General features: G+C 44.1%; 2 protein-coding genes and 1 long non-coding RNA gene across 7 annotated transcripts in view; 1 reads left to right on the forward strand and 2 right to left on the reverse strand.

The window, feature by feature from the left end:
* The window catches only part of SAMM50 (SAMM50 sorting and assembly machinery component), a 34,055-nt gene extending 32,521 nt beyond the window's left edge, over positions 1–1,534 (reverse strand). The window contains exon 1 of the mRNA XM_073316621.2: positions 1,391–1,534. Within this exon, the coding sequence (XP_073172722.1) occupies positions 1,391–1,411 (21 nt within the window). The 5' untranslated portion in view covers positions 1,412–1,534. The remainder of the gene's footprint in view (positions 1–1,390) is intronic.
* On the forward strand, positions 821–25,693 carry LOC140900064 (uncharacterized). Of its 2 annotated transcripts, none has more exons than XR_012155542.2 (5): positions 821–1,040; positions 17,326–17,473; positions 21,556–23,027; positions 23,462–23,538; positions 24,682–25,693. It is a non-coding gene; the product is annotated as an uncharacterized LOC140900064 (long non-coding RNA). The 2 variants fall into 2 exon arrangements; XR_012155543.2 differs by having other exon boundaries at positions 21,556–22,697.
* Positions 10,842–25,966, reverse strand: part of LOC140900045 (patatin-like phospholipase domain-containing protein 2) — a 44,257-nt gene continuing 29,132 nt past the window's right edge. For 2 of the 4 annotated variants that reach the window (XM_073316586.2, XM_073316576.2), the window contains 2 exons: positions 22,517–22,633; positions 11,347–14,383 (listed from right to left, as the gene is read on the reverse strand). In XM_073316586.2, the coding sequence (XP_073172687.2) occupies positions 14,092–14,383; positions 22,517–22,633 (409 nt within the window). In that variant the 3' untranslated portion in view covers positions 11,347–14,091. Of the gene's footprint in view, positions 11,242–11,346; positions 14,384–22,516; positions 22,634–24,226; positions 24,441–25,966 lie in introns of those variants that run through there. The other 2 variants (XM_073316598.2, XM_073316607.2) reach the window with 2 other exon arrangements.

The following is a 25,966-nucleotide window of genomic DNA, read 5'->3' on the forward strand; positions in this document are numbered from 1 at the left end:
CTCATAGGTCATGTTTTCTAGACCTTTAATTATTTTTGTTGCTCTTCTCTGGACTTTCTCCAATTTGTCCACATCTTTCCTGAAATGTGGCACCCAGAATGGGACACAATATTCCAGTTGAGGCCTAATCAGCGTGGAGTAGATTGGAAGAATTATTTCTCGTGTCTTGCTTACAACACTCCTGCTAATATATCCCAGAATAATGTCCACTTTTTTTTTTTTAAACACACACAGTGTCACATAGGTGACTCATATTTAGCTTATGGTCCACTATGACCCCCAGATACCTTTCCGCAGTATTACTGCCTAGGCAGTCATTTCCCATTTTGTAGGTTTGCAACTGATTACTCCACTTAGGAAGGAATACTTTGCATTAGTCCCCATTGAATTTCATCCTCTTTACTTCAGACCTTTTCTCCAGTTTGTCCAGATCATTTTGAATTTTAATCCTACCCTCCAAAGCACTTGCAACCCCTCCCAGCTTGGTATCGTCCTCAAACTTTATACGTGTACTGTCTATGCCATTATCTAAAGCTTCCAAATGTTGTTCAGAAAAGCCAAATACTTTAATGACTTTTATTCTGCAGGGAACACCAGTGCAAATATATGAAAGACTGCCATGTGGAAAAAATGCACTTTGCTTAAAAGCCGCAGCCCCCATCCCCATTCTTCTATGAGCTGGGTCTTTCAGCTTTTTTATCATACGTCACCACTTCCCGGTTTCAGACTAGAGAAAGCCCGGTGGCCCTTTGGAAACAGTACCAGCCGTAGCCAACAGGTGTGCGAGAGGGGCCCTTGAAAGAAGGACGGGAGGAGCTGGACAGCGAGTTAAACCCTTCCCGGGGAAATCAGCGTGGAGAGCAAAGCCAGAGCCTGGGCGGGGGCGCCTCTTCACCGGCTCAGTCCCGCCCCCCGCGCCTCTTGGCGCGGCCAAATGTCACCAGTTCGGCGAGAGGGCCGCCCTGCCGCCCGGAGCCGGTGCCTCGGACCCCCGCCGCCCCACATCCCCAGGGGCGAGCGTCCCGTCTCAGACATTTCAGGTTAAACTCCCCCGCCGGGCGGTTTGCCTCGCCCCGGGGCGGCGACTCCACGGGGCCGCCGCTCGCTGACAGGCGGCGGAGGGGGGGGGGGGAATCCTGCCGCCCCAGGCTCGCAGGGACTCTCCCGGCACCGGTTGCGAGGGGCGGGGCGGGGCAGCCTCCGCAGCCCGCGGGGAAGGGGTTGGCAGGTCGCCCGGGAACAAGCCACCCCCGCTGCTCCCACGTTCAGAGGCCCCCGGCCAGGCCCGGCCCCGCTCCCGAAGGTCGCGGCAGCGGGCGCGGCGGCGGCTCCTCCTCCTCCTCCGCGGCCCCGGGGCCCCGCGCGCCAGCGGAGCCGGCAGGGACCTCACCCGCGCGTGCACCGTCCCCATGGCCGCACCGCCGCCGGGCGGGGAGAACCGCGATCCCACAGCGAGGGCAGCGCGCGGCGGTCAGCGCCGGGCCCACAGCGAAGACCGCGGCGCCTAGTCCCGCCTCCCTCCCAACCAGCCCTTATTGGTCATCAGTGTTGAAAGGGGCGGGGCAGGCAGCGAAGGTCCCGGATGGGGCGGGAGCTAGGAAGCCCCGCCCCCACGAAGGGAGCGGGGAGGAGGCAGGCGGGAGTGGGGATCAGGATGGTCCAAGTGGAAAGTCGCGGGGTGGGGTGGTGGGGGGGGGGGAAGGGCTTCCCTAAAGCCGCAGCTGCGGGGGCTCCTGCGGCAGGAGGCTAAATTACACTTGAAGGTGGTGGCCTGGGCTCTGCAGAATTTAAAACGGGGCAGTTACAACATGGCACACCGGCAAGGCAGGGCAAGGGCTGCAGCATGCAGAAAAGTTGAAAGAAAAGGAGGACTTGGGGCACCTTAGAGACTAACAAATCTATTTGAGCATAAACTTTCCTGAGCTACAGCTCACTTCATCAGATGCATACAGTGGAAAATACAGTGGGGAGATTTATATACACAGAGAACATGAAACAATGGGTGTTACCATACGCACTGTAAGGAGAGTGACCAGGAAAGGTGAGCCCTCAGGCCCTACACTACCAGCACTCCCAGCTATCTTCGAGACACCACTGGCTTCCTGAGGAAACTACAATCCATCGGTGATCTTCCTGACAATGTACATTTGGGGACAATGTATATCTTCAAATCAGTGGCACTGCTATGGATACCTGCATGGCCCCACAGTATGCCAACATTTTTATGGCTGACTTAGAACAACGCTTCCTCAGCTCTCGTCCCCTAATGCCCCTACTCTACTTGCGCTACGTTGATGACATCTTCATCATCTGGACCCATGGAAAAGAAGCCCTTGAGGAATTCCACCTTGATTTCAACAATTTCCATCCCACCATCAAACTCAGCCTGGACCAGTCCACATAAGAGATCCACTTCCTGGACACTACGATGCTAATAAGTGATGGTCACATAAACGCCACCCTGTACCGGAAACCTACTGACCGCTGTGCCTACCTAAATGCCTCCAGCTTTCATCCAGACCACACCACCCGATCCATTGTCTACAGCCAAGCTCGATGATACAACCGCATTTGCTCCAACCCCTCAGACAGAGACAAACACCTACAAGATCTCTATCAAGCGTTCTTACAACTACAACACCCACCTGCTGAAGTGAAGAAACAGATTGACAGAGCCAGAAGAGTACCCAGAAGTTACCTGCTACAGGACAGGCCCAACAAAGAAAACAACAGAACGCCACTAGCCATCCCCTTCAGCCCCCAACTAAAACCTCTCCAATGCATCATCAAGGATCTAAAACCTATCCTGAAGGACAACCCATCACTCTCACAGATTGTGGGAGACAGGCCAGTCCTTGCTAACAGACAGCCCCCCAACCTGAAGCAAATTCTCACCAGCAACCACACACCACACAACAGAACCACTAACCCAGGAACCTATCCTTGCAACAAAGCCCATTGCCAACTGTGTCCACATATCTATTCAGGGGACACCATCATAGGGCCTAATCACATTAGCCACACTATCAGAGGCTCGTTCACCTGCACATCTACCAATGTGATATGTGCCATCACATGCCAGCAATGTCCCTCTGCCATGTACATTGGCCAAACTGAACAATCTCTACGTAAAAGAATAAATGGACACAAATCAGACATCAAGAATTATAACATTCAAAAACCAGTCGGAGAACACTTCAATCTCTTTGGTCACTCAATTACAGACCTAAAAGTGGCAAACTGGATACAATTAACTTAGGCTTGAATAAAGACTGGGAGTGGATGGGTCATTACACAAAGTGAAACTATTTCCCCTTGTTTATTTCCCCTCCTACTGTTCTTGTCAACTACTGGAAATGGCCCACCTTGATTATCACTACAAAAGGTTTCCCCCTCCGCCCCCCTCTCTCCTGCTGGTCGTAGCTCACCCTTCCTGGTCACTCTTGTTACAGTCTGTATGGTAACACCCATTGTTTCATGTTCTCTGTGTATATAAAATCTCCCCACTATATTTTCCACTGTATGCATCCAATGAAGTGGGGGGAGGGATAGCTCAGTGGTTTGAGCATTGGCCTGCTAAATCCAGGGTTGTGAGTTCAATATTTGATGGGGCCATTTAGGGATTTGGGGCAACAAATTGGGGATTGGTGCTGCTTTGAGCAGGGGGTTGGACTAGATGACTTCCTGAGGTCCCTTCCAATCCTGATATTCTATGATTCTAAGTGAGCTGTAGCTCATGAAAGCTTATGCTCTAATAAATTGGTTAGTCTCTAAGGTGCCACAAATACTCCTTTTCTTTTTACGGATACAGACTAACACGGCTGCTACTCTGAAACCTGTCATCAGAAAAGTTGAGGCAGAGACTAGCGCATTTCACACGAGAGGGGAAGATGACGACTTGTTCACTGCTAGTAACACCGGGCTGCAGGGTGGCATCTGTTTGCGCATGACAGCTGGGGGAAAGAGTCATCTGGTATTAGCTAACCTTACACCCTTGCAAGACACAAGCAGCATAGTGGAGAGTCATGCCTTGCACTAACCAATTTATTTGAGCATAAGCTTTTGTGAGCTACAGCTCACTTCATCGAATGCATACTGTGGAAAGTGTAGAAGATCTTTTTATATACACACAAAGCATGAAAAAATACCTCCTCCCACCCCACTCTCCTGCTGGAAATAGCTTATCTAAAGTAATCACTCTCCTTACAATGTGTATGATAATCAAGTTGGGCCATTTCCAGCACAAATCCAGGTTTTCTCACCATTACCAGCAGGAGAGTGGGTTTGTGTGGGGGTGGGGGGGTGAGAAAACCTGGATTTGTGCTGGAAATGGCCCAACTTGATTATCATACACATTGTAAGGAGAGTGATCACTTTAGATAAGCTATTTCTAGCAGGAGAGTGGGGTGGGAGGAGGTATTTTTTCATACTTTGTGTGTATATAAAAAGATCTTCTACACTTTCCACAGTATGCATCCGATGAAGTGAGCTGTAGCTCACAAAAGCTTATGCTCAAATAAATTGGTTAGTCTCTAAGGTGCCACAAGTCCTCCTTTTCTTTTTGCGAATACAGACTAACACGGCTGTTACTCTGAAACATGCCTTGCACTAGTTGACATGAAAAACAGACTTCAACAGCAGAGGAACATACTGCCAAAACCAGCAGCCGCACTCGCACACATTCAGTCTAGCTGCATCATAAAGGTGCAGCCTCAGGCCAGTAAAATGTAAAAAGGCTTTTAGGGATGGTGATATGGTAAAAAAATTAAAAAAAGGTGTGTTATCACACTGGCTCATGCAGTCGGGGAGGAAGAAATGGCAAAGAATGTTGAAATTGTGTCACTGCCCCACTGCACTGTAGCAAGGAAGGTAATGGAGATGAATGATCACATGTCCTCAAAACTCAAAGACCATGATTTAGGGTGACCAGACAGCAAACGTGAAAACTCAAGATGGGGGTAATAGGAGCCTATGTAAGAAAAAGACCCAAAAATCAGGAGTGTCCCTATCAAATCCGGACATCTGGTCACCCTACAATGATTGAAAAAAAATGTAAGTACTTTTCAGTAATCTAGGAGGTAGTATTGAAGCAGGGATTTTCCTATACCCCCCCCCCCCGAATTTCCCCAACATCCCCCACAGTTTTGTGAACTAGTTACATGAAGTGTTGCAAATTTAGTGATTGTTTGGAAATGTGAATTGAAATTGAAACATTAATACACACTTTAAAAGCATATACAGTGTATGATAAAATACATGTATCTGAAAAAGTATAATAGATTTGAAAAGTATGAACATAGACTAGCTTCCTTATACAGCTGTTGCTTTTAATGACAATGTCAGTGCATTCATTTTGGTGATGTTGGCCAACCTAATAATTTCAAACTATGATTTGTAAGCAAAGTCTAAATGAGCTCTCCATGATGGCTGGGGCTAAGGCTTCAGGACCAGATTGTATTTACATTCACACCTAATCTACCTAGGTATCCAGCAAACAGAGCTGTGTTGCCACAGTGATAGATTTTGGCTGGGGTTGAGTTACAAATCACTTGAATGAGGGTGGGGGGATGAGATGTTATTCTTATTGTATGAGTAAAGGGCAGCAGAACTGTACTTAGCCTGTGCTGATTGAGGGCATCTAGAGAGAGGGTGGGGACAGGTGTTTTACTTGATAGTCTGCCTGAGTCACAAGTACTGTTTGACCTACACCACTCCACTGTTTCAAGACAGAGATGATTAGGCTCCATAGATAGTCTTTTGTATTGTTAACTAACCACTACAGCTGAAGTCACTGATAATCAGGTCTAAGTGCCTAGACCTGCTGTGGGACAGTGTTTCTGTGGAAGAGACAGCCCACTCTGCACTAGCAGCCAAGATTCCCCCACTGAGAGCTCAGCTGAAATTACTAAAAGCTAGTGGACCCTCAAGAGACCAACTTGCAGAGGTCACAGAGACAGGTGGCAGCAGAAGGTGATGGTGCAGGGCCATTGGCAATAGAGGAATGGAGGCACAACAAACAACAGTGGCCAGAGTGAACAGTGAGCAGCTGGAGGAACGAGCAAGGTGCTTTCTTGCTCCCCACCTGGGAGGTGAACTCATGTGAAAGCACCTCTGCACTCTGAGTCTCCACTGAGCAAGGACAACCCCAGTGAGTGTTAATGAGGCTGTTAAGAATGCTGGAGACACAACACAGTTCATGCGAACAAACATGGCTACGGCATCATACTTTCTATTTAAGCAAGAGATACCACACACTACAAACTGGAGGCCAATGTTAAGTGCATTGTCACTTGTTCATCCTGAAGTTGAACGCTGGCTCCGAACAAGACCAGCAAATGCTCACTATCTTTCTGCAAGAAACTCAGCTGACTGGCTGGACGCATGTGGTGCAACAGTGAAAGACTCAACAGTTGAAAAAGTAAAGAACTCGCCACATTCAAAACATCTGCATACATAGCTGATGAATGCACCGATGCAAATGCACATCGAGTGTTAAGTCATTGTGTACGTTATTTTGATGTCAGTGGTAGACCAGTAGATGCATTTCTAGATATTCAAGTTATAGAAGACACATTGGCTGTATCTGTGACAACCCACATCTTAGAAGAGTTAAATGCTTGTCAATTGGACCCCAAATAGATGGCTGCTTTTGCATTTGATGGAGCTGCAAACTTCTCTGGAAGACATGGTGGAGTACAAGCTTTGCTCAGAGAAGTGTAATCCTAATCTCTCCTATACACACTGCAGAGGCCATCTACTCCAACTAGCGCTAGTACGAGCTGCAGACTCTTCAAAAGACATTAAAAAAGCTATAAATGTAATGTCTTCATTATATTATTTTTTTCAGCAAGAGTCCAAAAATACTGAATATCTTGAAAAATACAGAAGATACACTGGGACTGCAGTTCATATTAGTTCAACCTGGGAAAACCCTCTGGCTTTCTCATGAGTGATCCTTGCCTGTTGTCTTAAAATTACTCCAGCCATTATTACTGGCTTTGGAAAGTATCTACCAAGATGGAATGGATCTAAGTAGTGAGGCTGGTGGATTACTTTTGCTACTATGTTCAGAGAAGACTATTGCCATTCTCTCTCTTGTAAGTCTACTGTTGAAACCACCTGAAACAGTGCCATCCAGGCATCTGCTACAACAGTATTAGATCTTTGTCCAGCAATAGAAGCTACAGTTGAATCAATCGGAGAGCTATCCATTGAAAAAGTACTGGAAGAAACAAAGACTTCAGTCCAGAAGGTGACTTTTGAAGGCATTTATATTGAATCTTTTAGTGAAGAGGACAAGGAGTGTTTATTAAGACAACTGAAAAAGTACACAGACTTGATTCTTAAAAATCTACAACAGCGACTTCTAGATTCTGCTCAACCTCTACGGAGCTTTTACAGATCCCTGTCCTGTAAAACACCAACAGTTGAGCAGAGTGAGGCACTACCAGCAATGGGGTTGCCATGTGCTCAGGATAGAATAGAGAATTTGAACAGAGTGGAATATCATATGACGAATGAATGAAGATTTGACTTCAACTTCTTTTTTATCATCACTAGTGGCTTGAACTGATCTTTGTGCTAGAATTCCTACTTCTTTCAGCTCAGGAAATAATCTCTTGCTACTCCCAGTCACAACAGCTATAGTTGAGCGTTCTTTTTCATCATTGAATAGAATTTTGTGTTCTGAAAGAAGTCACCCCTCTGCCTGAGCATGTGAATGAACAAATGAGCATATCAATTGAAGGAAGGGAAGTACCAGACACATGAGAAGCCACCGAAGATGAGCACATTTCATTCAAGAAGTGCATTAACAGAGTTGTGCAAAATTATAACAAGAAACCAAGAAGGATGTAGATGTAGTGCTTCATAGAAGGCTTGAGTAGCCAACTTTAATTTGTGTGATGATTTTAAAATAGGAGTTAAATCTAATAAAATAGTCATGAAACATTTCAGTTTTTACTATGGTGCCATAGAGCCCACCTTCACCTTCACAGTCTCACCCCTCATCGGCCCTGATTTTCCTGCCCCCCCATAAATTTAAACCACCCCACCCACCCGCAATGTCAATTCCTGGGGAAAACAGTGTATTGAAGCCCGTGCCATCAGCCCACTTACTGCCAGACTAATTTTCATCCAAACTATTGATGAGGATTTCTCCATGCATGGAGTTACTGAGCTAATTCCACCACGGCCCTTACTTCTGTGAGCAAATATGGAGGTTGCTAAGTGTGCTTTTGTACCATCTGTGCTGAAGCATGAACAATGACCAGCTATATAGGGGGATTAGGAGGTTTGCTAAAAGAAAATAGAGTTGAATACCCTACCTTCTGCACTACATCCTATAGCAGGAGGCATATTGCAGGAAATCTGTTGAAACGAGTGATGTGATAACTAATGTAATAAAAGTGGTAAAAGTAATCCATAGAGAAAATAGAGCACAGAAGCACAAAAAATTTATCAGCTTCCTTGAGGACTTGAATGCAGAATATGAAGATTTGCATTGCCATTTACAAGTTTGGTAGCTGAGTGCAGGAATGTGCCTTCTACAATTTATTTTTCAAATTAGAAAGGTGAGCTGTGTGTTTCTGGAAAAAAAATAAGCAACCATGTCTAGTTTCAAGAGCAGCGGGAAAACCCAGCCTTTCTCTGTGCCTTTCCACCCATACACATCTCGGTACCCTCAGGCATGGGCTGCTGCAAGGTAGAAATCAGGATGTTTCTACTTTAGTGGACCATGCTGATGCAGACCACAGAAAGCTTAGACTATTCAGAGTGTCCCTTCCCAAGAACATCACCCATTTTCCATCATGTAAGGAACTCTCACGTGAGAGTGGGGGTGCTGATTTTCACAGCTTCTCAGAAATATTATATCTCAGCCCTAGATTAGCAGTTTGAGAGTGAGAGATCTAGCATTTAACAATCTGATGGAAGTACCAATTGAGCAGCAATCGCACAATCTTCAGTTTGACCTGTGTGAACTACAGACTATCATTTTCTTTTCAAGAATAAATTGCATGAAAACTTCTGGAAACTTGTCCCTAAGGATCAGTTTCCAAACTTAGAAGACTTTGTCCTGAAGCTTTGTTCAATGTTCAGAAGCACATTCTCAGTAATTAAACGAGAAGTCAAAACGAACTGGGGAGCACCACTTGGCTGCTATCTCTGCCACTGCAAATATGATAGACACTGGGACTCTAGTGCAAGAAAGATCTTTTCCTTAGGGTCTTCACTAAGAGGGGAGCGAGTTTCTTTTTAATACTTCTTAATCCCATTAATGCTTTATGGCTAAATCCTAAAAATATAATTTCAGATCCAAGAATCAGATCATTTCTCTGTATATGGCCCCTAGAGGTGCCCCAAAACAAGCACCCAGACCACAGCTTTGTAAAGGTTGGACCATCCTGATTCAAACTGGGCTCAAGCTGTGCAGTGAGAGGACAGATTTCACACCCCACCCCCCCGCCCACAGTTCCTGGCTACTCAGACAAGTTATAACAACTGGGGCTATTTGCAAAACAGAAATATGTTCAACATTATGTATTGCTGCGGCATTTAGTGACCCTACCCCCCTCCATTGCAGGCCAAGGCCCCATTGTGAATTTTTAATGTATAAGAGGGGTCTCACTAAGAGGCTTGCCATGTGAAAGGGGTCACCCATACAAGAAGTTCAAAAACCACTGTGCTAGATGCTGTACAAACATGTAACAAAAAAACGGGGACCTCCCCCAAAGAGTTGACAGGCCACATATAAGGCAACTAAGTGGATATACTGGCGAGGGAAGCACAAGGCTTGGTTCTACACTTAAGAGTTATGGCAGCAGTGTGGTGTCAAAAGCCCCAGTGTAGAACACAGCTATGCTATCAGAAGCATGTTTCTGGTGATGTCGTTCGTGAAAGAGAGAGAGCTCTGTGTAAACTCGAAAACTTGTCTCTCACCCGCAGAAGTTGGTCTAAGAAAAAATGACTACCCACTTTCTCTCTCTTGTTCCTATTCTGGCAAAAAAAAAAAAAAAAAAGTTGATGTATGGCTGCGTCTCTACTAGGAGGCTATGCAGGCATAAGCTCTGTAGTATAGAAATAGCCCAAAGCATGGGTTAACAACACTGGTCCTTATGGAAGGCAGTGTGTTTGGCTCTGGAGGCTGTGGACCAGAGCTCTCTTTTCAGTTCACAACAAAGAACACATTAGCTTAAAGTACTCTTCATTCAGTTTTCCCCTCCCGAGAGAAATAAATACCCTAGAGAATCAATGTTTATATACAATTTCCTTGTGTGTCTTATTGTAAGTGCTCTTGTGTGTATCAAAGTAATCATCTTACCCTTATGCAATTCTCCTGCCAAGACTGTAAGAAAGCATTTCACTCCCTCCGCCACTCTCCTCCCAAAACCCCAATCCATTAATTGATCACTCCGTTAGCTTGGCATATTTAAGTGCTTTCTGAAAGTGAATTCAAAACATGGACTGTCTCAGCCTTGTAAACTGATGGATAAGAGGTCCCTCAAATAATAATACATTGAAATGGAAAGGAAAAAGGTACCCAGTTGTGTTTATGAACCTTTATCATAGTGGTGTCAAAAGTACAGCCCCAATGCTGTACTTGTGGGGCCTGCCTTACATGTTCTGATTCAGAAGCTAAGATATCATTAGAAAAAAGTTTCTAGCCTACACTGATGCAGAGATAATGTGAACAGACTATGAGTGATGCAATGTCATCTGTCCAAGTCTTAAGGCAGCCTGAACCAAGACTCAGATGTGAACACCTTGCCCCCTCTGACAAGGTGCCAGCTCTAAAGTCAAATGAGGATTCTTCAGAGTCAACCTTATCTATTTAAGCACTGATCATTTTAATGGAGGGAATGAGAGAGGAAGCAACAGACACTGGGTTGAGAACTGCAAGTTTCTGCAGGAAAGGAAATGCAGAGGAAAGAATAGAGACTGGAAAGAAGGGGAAAAAATAGGATGGAGAAGGAAGAGCAACAAAGGGTTGGAAGAGCAACGAAGGGTTTGAACAGCACGGGGGCAATTGAAAAATATTAAAATGCAAAGTTAAAAACATCATATGTGGCACTTTAGTTGGTAGTCTCAGCAGAGAAGCCTAGGAGAATGTTTGAAGCAAGGCTAATTGATGCACTAATTTCCGTGAAGACAAATAGATCCTTTAGCTCAGACAGGAAGCATATTGAGAGGCCAGTGGTAGGAAGCTTGCACAGTTGATCCCTTGCTGTATCTGTTACAAAGCTAAAAAATGGAGTCAAGGTTTGTTATTCCAACATTCTTCACTACCAAATTTCACATAAAAATTAAAAACCAATTAGTGATTTATTTTTAAAAGCTGATGGAGCTTACACAGGTGTAAAAGTGCATGTAGTGATAGGAAAATCAGTCCAATACATGATTAGCAAAACAGCATTTCAGAGATCTCAACAACAGAGCTATAAGAAATGAAAAAGACAGCAAAGGGACAGCAAGGATTTTAAAAATTATCTGCTCTATCATTTTCTGGACAAAGATCCAGATGATATTAGAAAACCTACAGTATTAACCCTAGTAAAGTGCATTTTCCTGTATGTATGAAACAAGACTGCTTATTAGCCACTTTGCCTTATCCAGTGATTGCAAAAAATGAAGCAGTCTACAATACTTGATACAATTGTGTAGTTTACCATACTTTCCAAGAACATCAGTAAATGTCCATGTATTTCCTTGCTATTTTGAAGATTCTACTATGATTTTGGACAGAAAAATTGTAAAACAAAATTAAATGGAGGCAGGGGATGGGGCGGTGGGAAGAGAACTGTGTTACAGGAAATGCAGGCCACAATCCTGCAAAGGAATTATGAATGTGTATTAGTCCCATTGAAGGCAATGGGGCTTCTCATATATGTAAAATTAAGTATTTTTGTAAGTCTGTAGTGTTGTGGACTAGATATCTCATAAAGAGGACATTAAAATAATTTACTAAAACAGTATTTTCTTACATGGCAAGAAAAAAAAACACCTCATTACACACTCCATAATATCAATTTGCCGTTACAAGTGAGACTATATAACCACAGCTTGTGTTTTATTTTTTGAAATAAAAATTAGTGGTTGTACCAATATTTTTCTTTTAACAGGTCACCGTGCAGAATCAAAGATATACAAGAGTCAAATATCAAAAATCAAGTACAATTTTTTCAAGTGAGATAGCACAAAAGATATAAAAATCCATATAATAATATAAAAATGCTTTAATACTTTATGTGGGGAAATACATTATAGTTTAACAACATTTTAACAATTTTTAAAGCATTTTAATGAGAGTTTATTCTTAAGATGTAGCACTTTGAGTTGTGAATTTTCTTTGAAAACCTAAAGAACTGCTTAACATTTAGTCCAAGTTGGGAACGTTAAGGTTTTGACAACTCAAAGACCTGGAGATATTCAAAATTTACACTATACTATTATAAAAAATATTTGTTCTTCTCTTGTCCCTCCCATCTCCAGTCAGTTTTATTTACAGGCCGCTCCCAATAAATGCTTGAGAGAGTTCTCTCTTCTCTCGGGAGTACAGCTCATTTACTCCAAATTTACAGTACTGTACTAGAAATAACATTTGGCCCTTAAATGCCAAGTCTTTTTCAAGCAAGCCACAAAAGGTTACTTCCATTTATGTTTTTAAAACCACCATTAGCCCAAAAAATGTTGCTTTAAAAAAAAAACCCCAATCATCATTAAAACAGTGGTTTAATAATTATCTTCATAACTATCAGGGTTTTGTCAGATGAGCTCATAAAATACTTAATTTAAGGCTGTCTATACTGAGATTTGAAACCACAATGACACCTTTATAGAGAACAGGTTTTATAAACTGTTACAAATTTCAGCGTGGATAGGACTTGATGTTTTGGGGAAAAGGGGCAGGAATTTTTTTTTTTTTTTGAACAGTGGATTTAGACCTGCATGCAGCTCTTTACGGTATAATACATTTGTTTTAAACTTCGCTTATTCATTCTGATCTCAAGAAGGACACAAATGTTAGGAAATTTCCCTACACTGCTTGAGATAAGTTAGCACAAGAAGTGCTAAACAAACAGAATGGAATCACTGGGATCTCCTTTCTGCTCCTCCAAGGAATAAAAAAGAAATAAGGCCTCCTTTTCCATCTTATAGAAAATGTATATAATCCACAAATCAGAGCACAAGCCTGACACTGTTCAGTGTCAATGTAATCTCACAAAGATGTTTTGCAATGGTTGTATTATGACAACTTCATTGTTGCTCTATACAGCTCCACTCAATGATACTACTGTCTTTTTAAAAGACCACTGCTCCAGCTATTTTTCTTTTTTAAATCTATTTAAAAATATTAGTTCAAATTAAGCCCTTGCGAAGCATGCACAACAAGTCAACAGAGTTGTGCCTCTTAACACTTATGGCTAAATGCGGCCCAGTTCTTGAGACTTTTTTCCTTCTCAATACTTAAGGAAAAGAGGCACTTTGTAAAACTTGTTGGGAATGGTGAACTTGGATTACAGTATGAATTGTATATTACAGTATGTAATCAAAGTTGGTGCCTTTTTTCCAGAAAACAGTACAGTTAAACAAAAGGCAAACACACTGATATTGGAGGCCCTCAAAAAGTTCCTAATGAACATTTCCCTTTGTAAAGTACAAGTTGCCTGATTTCATGCAAGTGCTAAAAATTAATCTACCATCACCAAACACAAGTATTTTTTTAAAGTATGTCCTTTAAAATGCAACTTTTCTATAAACGCTTGTTTCAGTCTAGAACAAGCCATTTATAGGGTTTGATTTCATGTAGCTTTTTAATTACCGGTAGCTTGGAGTTAAATCTTTTTCCAGATATTGTGCTATTGTAATTTTGAAATGAAGCTTAACAAGAATTTAATAGATTAACAAGAATGTGACTGTTACATAACAATGACAACTCTTCTGTATAATCCTTAGCATTGTAAAGGTCTGAAAGGCAATTTGTCATTGAGCTTAAACAAAACAGTCTTCCAATACTTATTGGCAAGATGGAAGAATGAGTTTGCTTCACAAGGTTTAAGCTTCTCTGTCAGACGGATTTCAGAACTTTCAAAATTAATCTTCTGAGACAGTTTGGAAACTCTTGTCTGAGGAGGAGTCAAAATCCATTTCCAAGCCAGATTCTTCAGAATTCATGAAGAAAACATGGTGAGAATCAGAGTCTGAGAGCCCCTTTATACCAACAGAAATTTGCTTCCCTGCTGAGTCTCTGCAGTACAGAAAATCCCAGAGCCAACCTTCAAGGTCTGCAGCAGCGTGTGGCACTTTAGAATGGCAATAGGGAGAACGGAACTCTACATTAGGTGGAACAGTCTGACATTTTCTGAGTGATGCATAGCTCTCTTTACTGTGGAGGGGGGGGAACAAAAACAAATATCTATTAGCAATATTTTAATGAGGTTTCTATTTCAGTTCAAGGGGTGATGGAATAAGGGTTTTTCCTACATGCAAGGGAAACTGAGATGATACTACAGCATCTCCCAGGGAAAATAAATGTGGAGTCTAAATATATTATTTTTAATGGGGTAATAGAAAATAAGGCATCAAAAGTCTGAACTTCAATGGAGCACATCTTACTGGGGGTGCCCACATAGTTTTGAAGTGTGATACAAGTAGTGTGGAAGGGTTGTGTGAAGAAAGTAGGATGATCAGATAAACCTAAGATAGCAAGGCTAAATTTATACAACTCCTCTCCAGTGCTACTGAACAAAATCAGGGGTGATCAGTAGGTGACCAAGATCAGTAGGTGACCCATTAACCAACTGAGGAGAATCTGCAGTGATAAAATGCTGTGAAGTCTTACCTACATCTATTATAAAAAAAAAGTTAAGTACCAGTAGGAATAAGCATACAGAATAGTTATTTTAAATGGATTTCCTATAAATAATGTACAGTCTCAATTTACACACATTAAAAATGTTGTTTGTGTTTCAGATACAATTCCGATTCCTTACTCAGGCAGTACTTGAAATGTTACAAATTTTACCAAAACAGAAGAGTCTTACCTGTTGGTTCGTTTCCTACATTTTAGAACAGTAGTTCATAATTAGCAAGTTATTCCTCTTTCCTCAGACACAGGAAAGGAGAGCCAACCACCAAAAGACATTTAGCACCATCTTCCTCTAAATTCCATCTCTCTCCTGGAGATTCTTTACTTTGACGATTACTTCCTTAGCTGAAATTTGGATGTGCCAGAAAACACTAACCACTAAGTTAAGATTTGGGGACCTTGTTAAGTTTCCTAACAGCACAAATTCCCATGAAAGTCTGAATTCTGACTCCTACTGAGAATTGAGAGATAGGGACTGTTGTCTTAAGGAGGAAGATGAGAAATAAAAAAGCAGAACTTTATGGAAGAAATACCTCCAATCATTGCGAGAGGCAGAAAAATCCATCAATTCAAACACAAATTGAGAATCCCATAAGAGAAAGTTACCCAGAGTGCAAGGTGAGGTTCTAAACAGGAAATAGAGCTTTAAGAAATCATCACCAGAACATAAAGTCAGCCAAAGCAAAGGAAGAGCAGGACCAGGATTTTCCTTTTTACTTATTTTAAAGATGGGATGGAAATTATAGTTTCAAGCAACAGAATGGTATCTGATGAATTCACTGACTGTCTCCTCTAAATCCTCTTCTACAATATGCTTAAAAAAAGAATTTGCATGCATCAGACTAATGATTACTATGAGGCGAAGGTGTGGTGCATCAGAGCGGGGAATCCGGCGGTCTGCTCAGAAAAACTGAAGAGGTACAACCAACAGCCAAGCTATCAATGAGCAAGTATTCTAAGAAAGCCCTGGTTGAGTATGGACCCCCCAAACCCCAAGCTCTAGAAGCTGTCTGTAGTGGGTTGCTTTACAAGAAGAAGTTACTCACCTTGTGCAGTAATGATGGTTCTTAGAGATGTGTCCCCCTGTGGGTGCTCCACTCTAGGTGTCAGTGTGTCCCTTCGCCGGAGATCAGATATTTCTCGCAGCAGTACTTGGTCACAGGAAGGGTGCACACAGGAACTGTCTCATGCAGCCGTTGGCATCCCCTGTAGTGTGCGCACCCCCGACTATGCCCTCCATTCCTTCTCTACTGCAGAGCTTGGCTGCATGAACTCCAAAGTAGAGGGGAGGAGGGTGTGTAGTGGATCACGCACAGGGACACATATCTCGAACAACCATCGTTACTGCACAAGGTGACTAACTTCTTCTTCGAGTGGTGTCCCTGTGGGTGCTCCTCTCTAGGTGCTTATAGAGCAGTACCCCACCAGGGGTGGTACGAGTTCGGAGTTATGTATTAGTGTGTGATGAGAGCACTATGAGGCCAACAATAGAGTCTGAGACAAGGCCTTGGGTGATAGCATAATGTTTTGCAAAAGTGTGCTCCAATGTCCAGATTGCAGCTCTACAAATATCTATTAAGGGGACATTGTTCAAGAATGCAATCGATGCCACCATGGCTCACGTTGAGTGGGATCTGATGCCCATGTGGGGTTCTTCGTGATGCAGGTGGTAGCAAGTTTGAATACAGGAAAATTTGGAGAGTCTCTGTGTTGATATTGTAGAACCCTTGGAGTGCTCTGCTGTAGAGACAAATAGTCTTGGTGACTTGCAAAATGGTTTAGTTCTGTCCAAGTAGAAGGCTACAGCCCATCTGACATCTAACATGTGTAACATTGCTTCTTGAGAGTCGTTATGTGGCTTGGGATAGAAGGCAGGTAAGTGTATGGTTTGGTTCTGTGAAAATTTGTAGCCTCTCTGCAAGAATTTTGGGTGAGGACGTAACATGATTTTGTCTTTGGTAAATATAGTGTATGGTGGTTCAGCCATAAATGCTCCTATTTTGCTGACACGTCTTGCAGTCGCGATTGCCACTAGGAATGCAACCTTAATTGACTTATGTAGGAGCTAGCAGGTTGCTAGAAGTTCGAAGGGTGGTCTTGTGAGACATTTGAACACAAGACTGCGATCCCATGGTGGTGCAGGCTGGCGTACTTCTGGGTACATGTTCTGTATACCTGCTAGAAAGCGCCGTGTAATCGGGTGAGCAAATATTGAAGCCCCTTCTATCTGTTCATGGAGGGCTGTGATGGCAGCCAGGTGTACTTTAATAGAACTTATGGCTAACCCCATTTCCTTCAGTTCTAGTAGGTAGTCTAAGATCATAGATAGAGGCGCCATGGTCACGTCCAGCTGTTTTTGCTGACACCAAAAGGAGAATCTTCTCCATTTGTGGCGGTAAGTATTTCTAGTGGTGAGGCGACGGCTATTTAGTAATACTTGTTTTACTTTCTCCAAACAGTTCAATTCCCCACGTTGGAACCAGAGAGGAGCCATGCTATAGGAAGGAGTTTCGCTGGGTCTGGATGGAGCGTCAGGCCCTTGTTCTGGAACAGGAGGTCCATCCGGAAAGGCTGTGGTTGTGGGGCACAGACTACTAGACGTGAGAGGTACGGAAACCAAGTCTGTCTGGGCCACATGGGGACAATGAGAATGATGTATGCTCTGTCGAGTCGCATCTTGCAGATGACCCTTGGGATCAGTGATATTGGCGGGAAGGCATACATGAGTGACGTTCCACAGGATGAGGAAGGCATCCCCTAATGAGCCTGGTGCCAGGCCTGCCCTGGAGCAAAATAGTAGACATTTATGATTTGTCACTGAGGTGAAAAGGTCGATTACTGGGTGACCCCATTTTTGGAGTATCGTGCCGAGAACACTGTCGTGAATTTCCCACTCATGTTCCTTTGAGAAGTGCCTGCTGAGGTTGTCAGCTGTAGTGTTTTGGCACCCTGGTAGGTAGGATGCTGTGATGTTTATATTTTTGTGGATGCAGAAGTTTCATAGATTCATGGTTCCTACGCATAACGAGTGAGACCTGGCTCCTCCTTGGTGATTGATGTAAAACATGCACGCCACATTGTCGGTGAGGATAGAAGTTGAGGTTTCTCATATGAATGGGAGGAAGTGTCGGCATGCATTGTGTACCACGCGGCATTCCAGGAGATTGATATGTAGTCGGGTTTCCATTGCAGACCACTTGCCTTGTACATTGTGGTGACCCAAGTGGGCACCCTAACCTATCAGGGAGGCATCTGTTGTAATAGTCACTGATGGGGGGTCTTGTTGAAAGAGAATCCCAGAGCATACATTCCCTGGCTGTGTCCACCATTGTAGGGAGAGGATAACCCTTGGTGGTAGCATCACACGTCTGTTGAGAGAGTGTTTGCTGGGTGCATAGACCATGCTCAACTAGTGCTGTAGACTTTACTATGAAAGTTGTAGCTGCCATATGTCCCAGAATCTGAAGGCATGTCCTCACTGAAGTTCGTGGGCTGATGATCACTGTGGAAATAAGATTGGTCAATGTAGTGAATCTGTGGTTTGTCTATATTACCTTGGCTTGTATGGAGTCTAGGTTGGCTCCGATAAACTCCAATCACTGGGTTGGTTCCAGGGCGGATTTCTTTTTGTTTATCTGTAGATCTAGCTGGTGAAACAGGTCTATTGTGGTCTTCAGCATGCCTGCCATTTCTTGTCAATTGGTATCCTTGAGAAGGCAATCGTCCAAAGAGGGGTAGATGATGACTCCTTTGCATCGTAAATGTGCTGCTACTACCACGAGCGTTTTTGAGAATACACGGGGAGTGGTGGACAGTCCAAAGGGAACGACCCTGTATTGGTAGTGGTTAGGTCCTACTGTGAACCGCAGGAACCGTCTGTGGGCAGGATGTATTGTAATATGTAAGTATGCATCTTGGAGGTGGAGGGCTGCAAAACAGTCCCCCCTGTCTAGCGCTGGGATTACTGTGGCCAGAGTGACCATTTTGAACCTGTGGTTGCGTACGAATCTGTTGAGTTTTCGAAAATCTAAGATTGGTCTCCATACCCCTCCTTTCTTCTCTGTCAGGAAATATTTGGAATATTTTCCCTCTGTACTGATGTGGTACTGGTTCCACAGCACCCAGCAGTAGGAGGTGGTTTACTTCCTGTTGCAGAAGGTGCTTGTGAGAGGGGTCCCTGAAGAGGGACAGGGAAGGGGGGGGGTAGGGGTGATGGCTGTGAAAGGAATAGTGTAACCAGACTGTATGATCTCCAAAACCCATTCATCTGTGGTTATCACAGCTCAGGCATGGTAAAATGGGTGTAGGCGGTGACCAAAATTGTGGGATGCGGCATCTGTTGGCGTTAGAGGTGTGGGGAGGTCGTGCATACCCTCAACCAAGACTTCAAAATTGTGGCTTAGATGTAGATGGACAGGTGGACGAGGCCTGGTTCTGTGGAACTCATCGTCTCTGAGCCCGTTGTTTGGGTCTGTTCTGAGTGAAGTATTGTGGTTGTTGACTGGCATGGTGTAAAGCGAGGGTGTTTGTCAGGCGGTGGGTGTATGCCTAGCATACGAAGCATCGCTCGGGAGGCCTTCATGGTATGAAGGACGTCATCTGTTTGAGACAAGAATAGTTTATCCCTATCGAATGGGAGGCCCTCCACTTTTAGTTGTAGTTCTTTTGGAATTCCCGAAGCCTGCAACCATTATGTTCTTCTCATAACCACAGCTGTTGCGGTTGTTCGGGCAGCTGTGTCCGCTACATTCATTGCGGCTTGCAGTGCTGTGCTGACCCTCATTGATAATGGCGTTGAGTTGAGGACGTTTATGCTCAGGGAGGTCCTCCACAAGCTCTTGTACTTTACTATAGTTAGAGTAGTCATAATTTGCTAGTAGAGCAGAATAGTTGGCAACTCTAAGCAAAGGGTGGCTGATGAGTAAACTTTCCGCCCAAAGAGGTCCAGTCTCTTGTGTTCTTTATGTTAGAGTGAGGAGCAGAAATGAGGCTGTGTATTGCACTGATTAACAGCCTCTACTACCAGAGAGCAGGCTCGAGGGTGTGAAAACAAAAATTCCATGCCGTTGGCTGGAACAAAGTATTTTCTGTCAGCCCATTTGTTGGTGGGTGGTGCCGATGCCAGTGTTTGCCATATTACCTCCGCAGGCTCCATTATAGCCTCATCCATGGGGAGGGCAATCTTGGTCAATAATGCCAGTTGTAAGATTTTTAAACAACTTATGTTTTTTCTCCTGCACCTCATGTAAGGCAATTTCTTGGTTGTTTGCGACTCTTTTGAAGAGTTCTTCGAACTGTTTCAGGTCACCTGGTGCCATAGGGGGAGATGGCGTCACCGCTTCATCTGGTGCAAAAGATGAGTGGGGGGCAGGTGGTGAATCATCCAGGTCTGCCTGTGATAGTATCTCTTCCTCTTCTATATCTGTCTCAGGGGGCCAGAGGTTTCTCTGTGTGTTAATGATGGGTATACTCTGGAACCTCTTGTTGCTGGGGAAGGGGGACCAGAATAGGGGTTCTGATATGTGGGCCAGGGACCCCATTGTGGCCATTGCATGGAGTAAGGTAGTAATGGGTAAGACCAGTGCTGTGCATACCAGGGCTGTGACTGCTCGGAGGGATGAGGCTTAGGCTTCACAGTGTTCCATGTAAGTCTCATCTGTGATGGGGATGAACGTTGAGAGGAGAAGCAGTTGTGCTGCACGTCTCCTTCCTCACCACTATGCATGGAGAGTGGTGCAGGAGATGAAGGATGGTACCATGCTATGTAGCTCGGGGAGTGTTCGGTGCCGAGCAGTAGTGACTGTGGTGCTGAAGAAACTGCTATGTCCTCAGTGTGCAGGAGTTGCGCTGGTCCTGCCTTGGGGTTGCGGTTGACCTTTGGAGCGCTGACGGGTGCCAGGTTTGGTATGTTAGCCGGCATCAAGTCCTGGGTCGGTGCCGGTGGTGGCAGCACTGATTGCACTGCTGCTGCCTGTGCCATGCTTTGCACCAGGGTAGTCAGTGCCGTGGAGGAGACTTGATGTGTCAACACCGGTGCCGTGCGTTGGGACTCAGCAGGGGTCCACTGAGGGACGGTGCCGGAGGAGCCCAGTGCCTCGTAAGTGCTCACTCTGGATGAGTGGAGCACTGAGGGTAAAGACCTCGCTGGGGAAGCTCTCTTTTTCTGAGACCCTTGCTGGAGAGGTCGAGGTTCACTTCCTGACAGTTTTGGAAGTCTGAGCCTTATCAGAGCTCAGGGATCTCGGTTTATGAGACTCCCCAGAGGGCCTCTCTTGTGGAGGTTGGAGGGATTTCTCCAGCAGGAGCATTTTCAAGCGGAGATCCCTGTCACATCTTGCCCTTGTTGTTAAGTTGGTGCAATGTAAGCATTTCTGGGAGATATGAGTTTCTCCCAGACAGCGAATGCAGGATGTATGGCCGTGAGAGACCGGCATCGGTTCAAGGCAGGAGTCACACTTTTTAAATCCTGTTGAGCCTGGCATGACTGCACTTAAGCCTCTCCCACCTCTCAAGAGATAAGGGTGGGAGTTAATTGTAATGGTAAACTGTAGAAACTTTTCCCAAATGGGGAGTTAAGCAGAGAAAAAGTCTTCTTTCTTCTTCTTCTTTTGAAGAAAAACCTCTAAGAGGAACTAAAGAAACTATGATAAGAAGTTCCTATGTAACTAATAATTTTTTTTTCCTTTCAGAAAGAATCAAAGAGAGCAGGGCTGCGGAGCTCTGCCTGCAGCTGAGGACGATTGAGAAGGAACTGACGGGACGGTCGGGGTGCACACACTACAGGAGGTGCCAATGGCTGCACAAGACGACTCCTGTGCACGCCCTTCCCCCAACTAAGTACTGCTGTGAGAAATCTCCAATCTCTGGTGCAGGGATGCACCAACACCTAGAGTGGAGCACCCACAGGGACACCGCTCGAAGAAGAACACAGCTTACTTCCCCACTTGCTATCAGAATCTCTCAGTAGCTCCCAGTTCCTCTGGGACAGGATTTTCCTGTTCCTCTCCACAAGGGTCCTGCTTCCCAGTCAGCAGTCCTTATCCCTGTGCATAGACGAAGTTGCTTGGTCTGACATTTCCACTCCAACAGTGGTGGACAGAGACAAAAGGGCCACACCAGCTGGGCTGTCCACCCGTCTCTAAAGACAGTATGGAGGAGCTCAAGATACTCCCAACACTCTGATGTTCATCACAGTGGAGGAGAAATCAACTTATTGAAGGAATTTTTTTCTGATGGAGTCCATCTTCAGAAGCAGAGAAAAGACAGAGAAGAAAGAAGCTGGGGTGCTGGAGGCAGGAAAGAGTGGTGAATCTAGAAAAATAGGCACTAGAAGTCCCTGCTGCAATTGCCTCAGCTATTATCAGTCCTGAGGAAAGAGCATGAAGCCATTTACTGAAGAAACCTCTTGATCACCAAACATGGTGATCAATATCAGGTCTAAAGAAGAGAGAGCAGGAAAACAATCCCTTAGTATACTGTAATACAGAGAGAACAGGGCTTTGGTAGAAGTGAAACAAATTTCTACTTACCCTTGAAATAATCTACTAAATGCTTGCAACAGAATATTAATAATTGCACTAAGTTTTGTTTTGACTGGCAAAATAAATGTAAAAGATACATCAGTTTGCACATAGCAGCACAATGATTTACCTGGATGTACTGAGTAGCTTATTTCTTGCCAGAGAATAAACTGTACTGACAATCCGACGTAGTTGTCCCTGCATCCATTGAAAATCATCAGGGATATCGGGAAACCAGTCTACTAACCTGCAGTCATCAAAAAATAAAGTGTTTCAGCAAACCTGAATATATGTTGAAAGTTCCATAAAAGGTCTGGAATGCAAACTTTCACCCATACGCACACACACCCTGCTAATGTGGAGGTTACTTACTGTAACTAGAGACTCTTAGAGATGTGTGGTCCCTATCTGTATTCCACCTGTGTGCCATGTGCCTGAGTCTGGGAATTCTTCAAAGCAGTGTCCATTGACCCGCATGTGCACAGTAGCTCTCCTAGTGCTCCCAGCCAAGGATATTAAGAGGCAGCGGGGGTCAACACCTTTCCACTTCCTTTTCTAACCACAAATCCAACAGGATCTGAAGCCAGGGGATGAAGGAATGCAGATAGGGATCCCTCATCTTGAAGAAGCCTCGAGTTATAGTAAGTAACTGTGATGCCCCCTATGTGTATTCCACATGTGGGTGATTGGAAAGCAGTGTTCAGCATGGAGGTGGGTGCAAGGAAACTGGTAGCAAAGATGCATGTAATACTCCCAATCCTACCGCTGCATCTGCAGCCAAAGCACGAACTAGGGCATAATGCATAGTGAACATGTGGATCAAACCGCAGGTGCCTGCTCTGCAGATGTCCTGCAGTGGAACATATGATAGGGATGCCATGGAGGCAGCCTCTACTTGCGTGGAGTGAGGTGTGACACCTCTAGGGGGAGGAATGTTTGCTACCTTGAAGCATTCTAAAATATATCCTGAGACCTATTTCAAAATCTTCTGGGAGGATATGGCTTGCCCATGCGACTTCTCTGGTATGGTGATAAAGAGTGTCGGTGATTTCCTAAATGGTTTGGTTCTTTGCAGGTAAAATGCCAGGGCAGGCCGGACATCAAGGAATCTCTTGTCTTCAGAGGAAGCGTGGGATTTCAGGAACAATACAGGTAACTATCATTTCATAGATGTGGAACTCAGAAACAATCTCAGGGAGAAACTTGGGGTATAATCAAAGAGAAACCTTTTCTTTGTGAAACACTATATACGGAGAGTCAACCATGATGGCTCTGAGCTCCCTGACCCTCCTAGCTGAGATAATAGCTACTAAAGGTACCACTTTCCTGGACAAGTGGGCCATGGTACAAGTTGCCATGAATTCAAAAGGCAGATTACATAGTCTGGACAGGACAAGGTTAAGCTCCCATTGAGGGCTAGGTTTAAGCACTGCTGGGAAGGTCCTGATCAGGCCTTTCATGAATTGTACTGTAGTTGGGTGAGTAAAGAAGAGTATCCTTCCACCAGAGGAAGAAAGGCACTAATCGCAGTTAGGTGTACTCATAGCAAACAAATAGAGAGATCTGAAGTCTGCAGGGACAGGAGAATGAAAACTACTGCTCTATACTACCTTTTTTCATTTGTGGACCCCTAACCATTTTTGAATGGAGATGCAGACCCCTCTGGAAATTCAACCTATGGTCCGCAGACCCCTAATGTAGAAGTCTTAGATTGCATTCTGTTCAGTCAGTTTTCATTTGTTGGAGCCGGCTCCTTAGGTACCATTCACGATATGATCTGGACCAGCTCAGGGAAAAAACATGTTTCTTATGGACGATCCTAAATGGTGATCTGTCCTTGTCATAACAGTGCCCTTTACTTACAGGGAGCCCTGAAAGAGGAGTTCTTGGGCTTACATGTTGAAGGCTCTGCTGCAAGGCATGTACTTTGAGGGGCACGGGTAGGCAGCGGAGACTGATGTACAGAGGGATCTCCCTGCCCCGGGTCACAAAGCAGTTTCATAGCCTTCTCCATTCGGTACTTCCATAGGCAAAACTCCTGGGCTTCTTGAGTTCTGAGTGGGAAGGAGTGACAGATGCTACACTTTGCAGAGACACATGCCTCACCTAGACAGTACAGTCAGCATTGATGTTCATCACTGATAGAGAAGGATCGAGGGTAGGGGATGCATTTCTTGATATGGTCCCGGTGCTGGGAAGGGGTTCCCCAACCAGGGAAACAAACTACACTATAAACTTTTTAACTACTAACTATTAATCTAAGAATATAACTATTTATAAATATTTTCTTTATAGGTAATGCAACAACATGAGGGAGGACACAATTCTGGCTCAGGCTATGCAGCAGTAAGAAGGACCTGGGGAAGCATCTATTCGCACTGCCTCCTGTAACCTGAGCCAGGAGCACTAGGAAAGCTACTGTGCATGTGCGGGCCAATGGAGACTGCTTTGAAGAATTTCCAGACTCAGGCACATGGCGTGCATGCGTCTCATGTGTGGCATACATATAGGGACCATTACTCAAAGAAGAACTTTTAGCTGTATATTTCCTTCCTAATCCCTTCCAGTATTTTCTGTAGAGAGTTATTGTGATGAGATTCTGCTGTTTATGCACTGGGATGCCCTCCATCCTAGTACACAGTTTAGGACCTCAGGAAAACTTCATTTCTTTGTCTTATGTCAGAGGTACACAAGCTATGGGTTGTAGAACGTGTTTTGACTCCACGGGCAGAATTCTACCCCAATAAATAAGTTTGTATGAGATGTAAGGGCTTGCCCACACAGTATGCACCGATCAGGGTGTAAATTCTAATGTGCACCAGTGTGTTGCACAATAACTGTCAGTGAGGACCCTACTGGTACACACTGAAAGCTCCCTAGTGAGCACTGACATAATACTTTTTGAAACAGGACTATGCCCACTTGCACTCGAAAACTTTTAGTGCATGACATGCTAGTGTGCCCACTAGAATTTACACCCCAGCTGGCATGCACCATGTAAACAAACCCTTAGTGCAACTCCGACTGCATTACTATAAAGATTTTTGATGTGGTTTTTAAGTGATTACAACATAAGTGACAATGTATAAAGGTTAATTATCACCAGAGAACAAAGCAGTGTAAATGAAATTGTTATATTTTGCTACGGGTAGCACATTAAAAGGGAATCTGTCTGAAGGCATTGTACCTGCTATAGCTGATTACTATAACTGAAAAAAGTTAGCAAATGAACAAAACAAACAAAGAAACATGACCCTTTCTGACCTATTTTGTGTATAATCAGTTTCTCCCTTGTTGAAGAGACACTTAAGGGCAAAATAAATCCTTAATTTTTCAAACAGTCTAAATATAGAACTCTCTTTTTTTAGATGTTGCTTAGATATTAGAATTATTTTTAATCAGTCAATTAAAAGATACTTCATACATTAAAAAGACTAAATACATATGGAATTCTAGAAATCTCCCCTTTTCTCCATTTTTCTATCCATCTTTCTGTTAGCAAGTTTTTATTAAATGCTGTTAGTTGTGCACAGAAAACATCTGTAAGATGAACCAATATGGGGACGGGAAGCAATATGTA

This window comes from Lepidochelys kempii, chromosome 1 (genome assembly GCF_965140285.1).
Source record: "Lepidochelys kempii isolate rLepKem1 chromosome 1, rLepKem1.hap1, whole genome shotgun sequence".
NCBI lineage: Eukaryota > Metazoa > Chordata > Testudines > Cheloniidae > Lepidochelys > Lepidochelys kempii.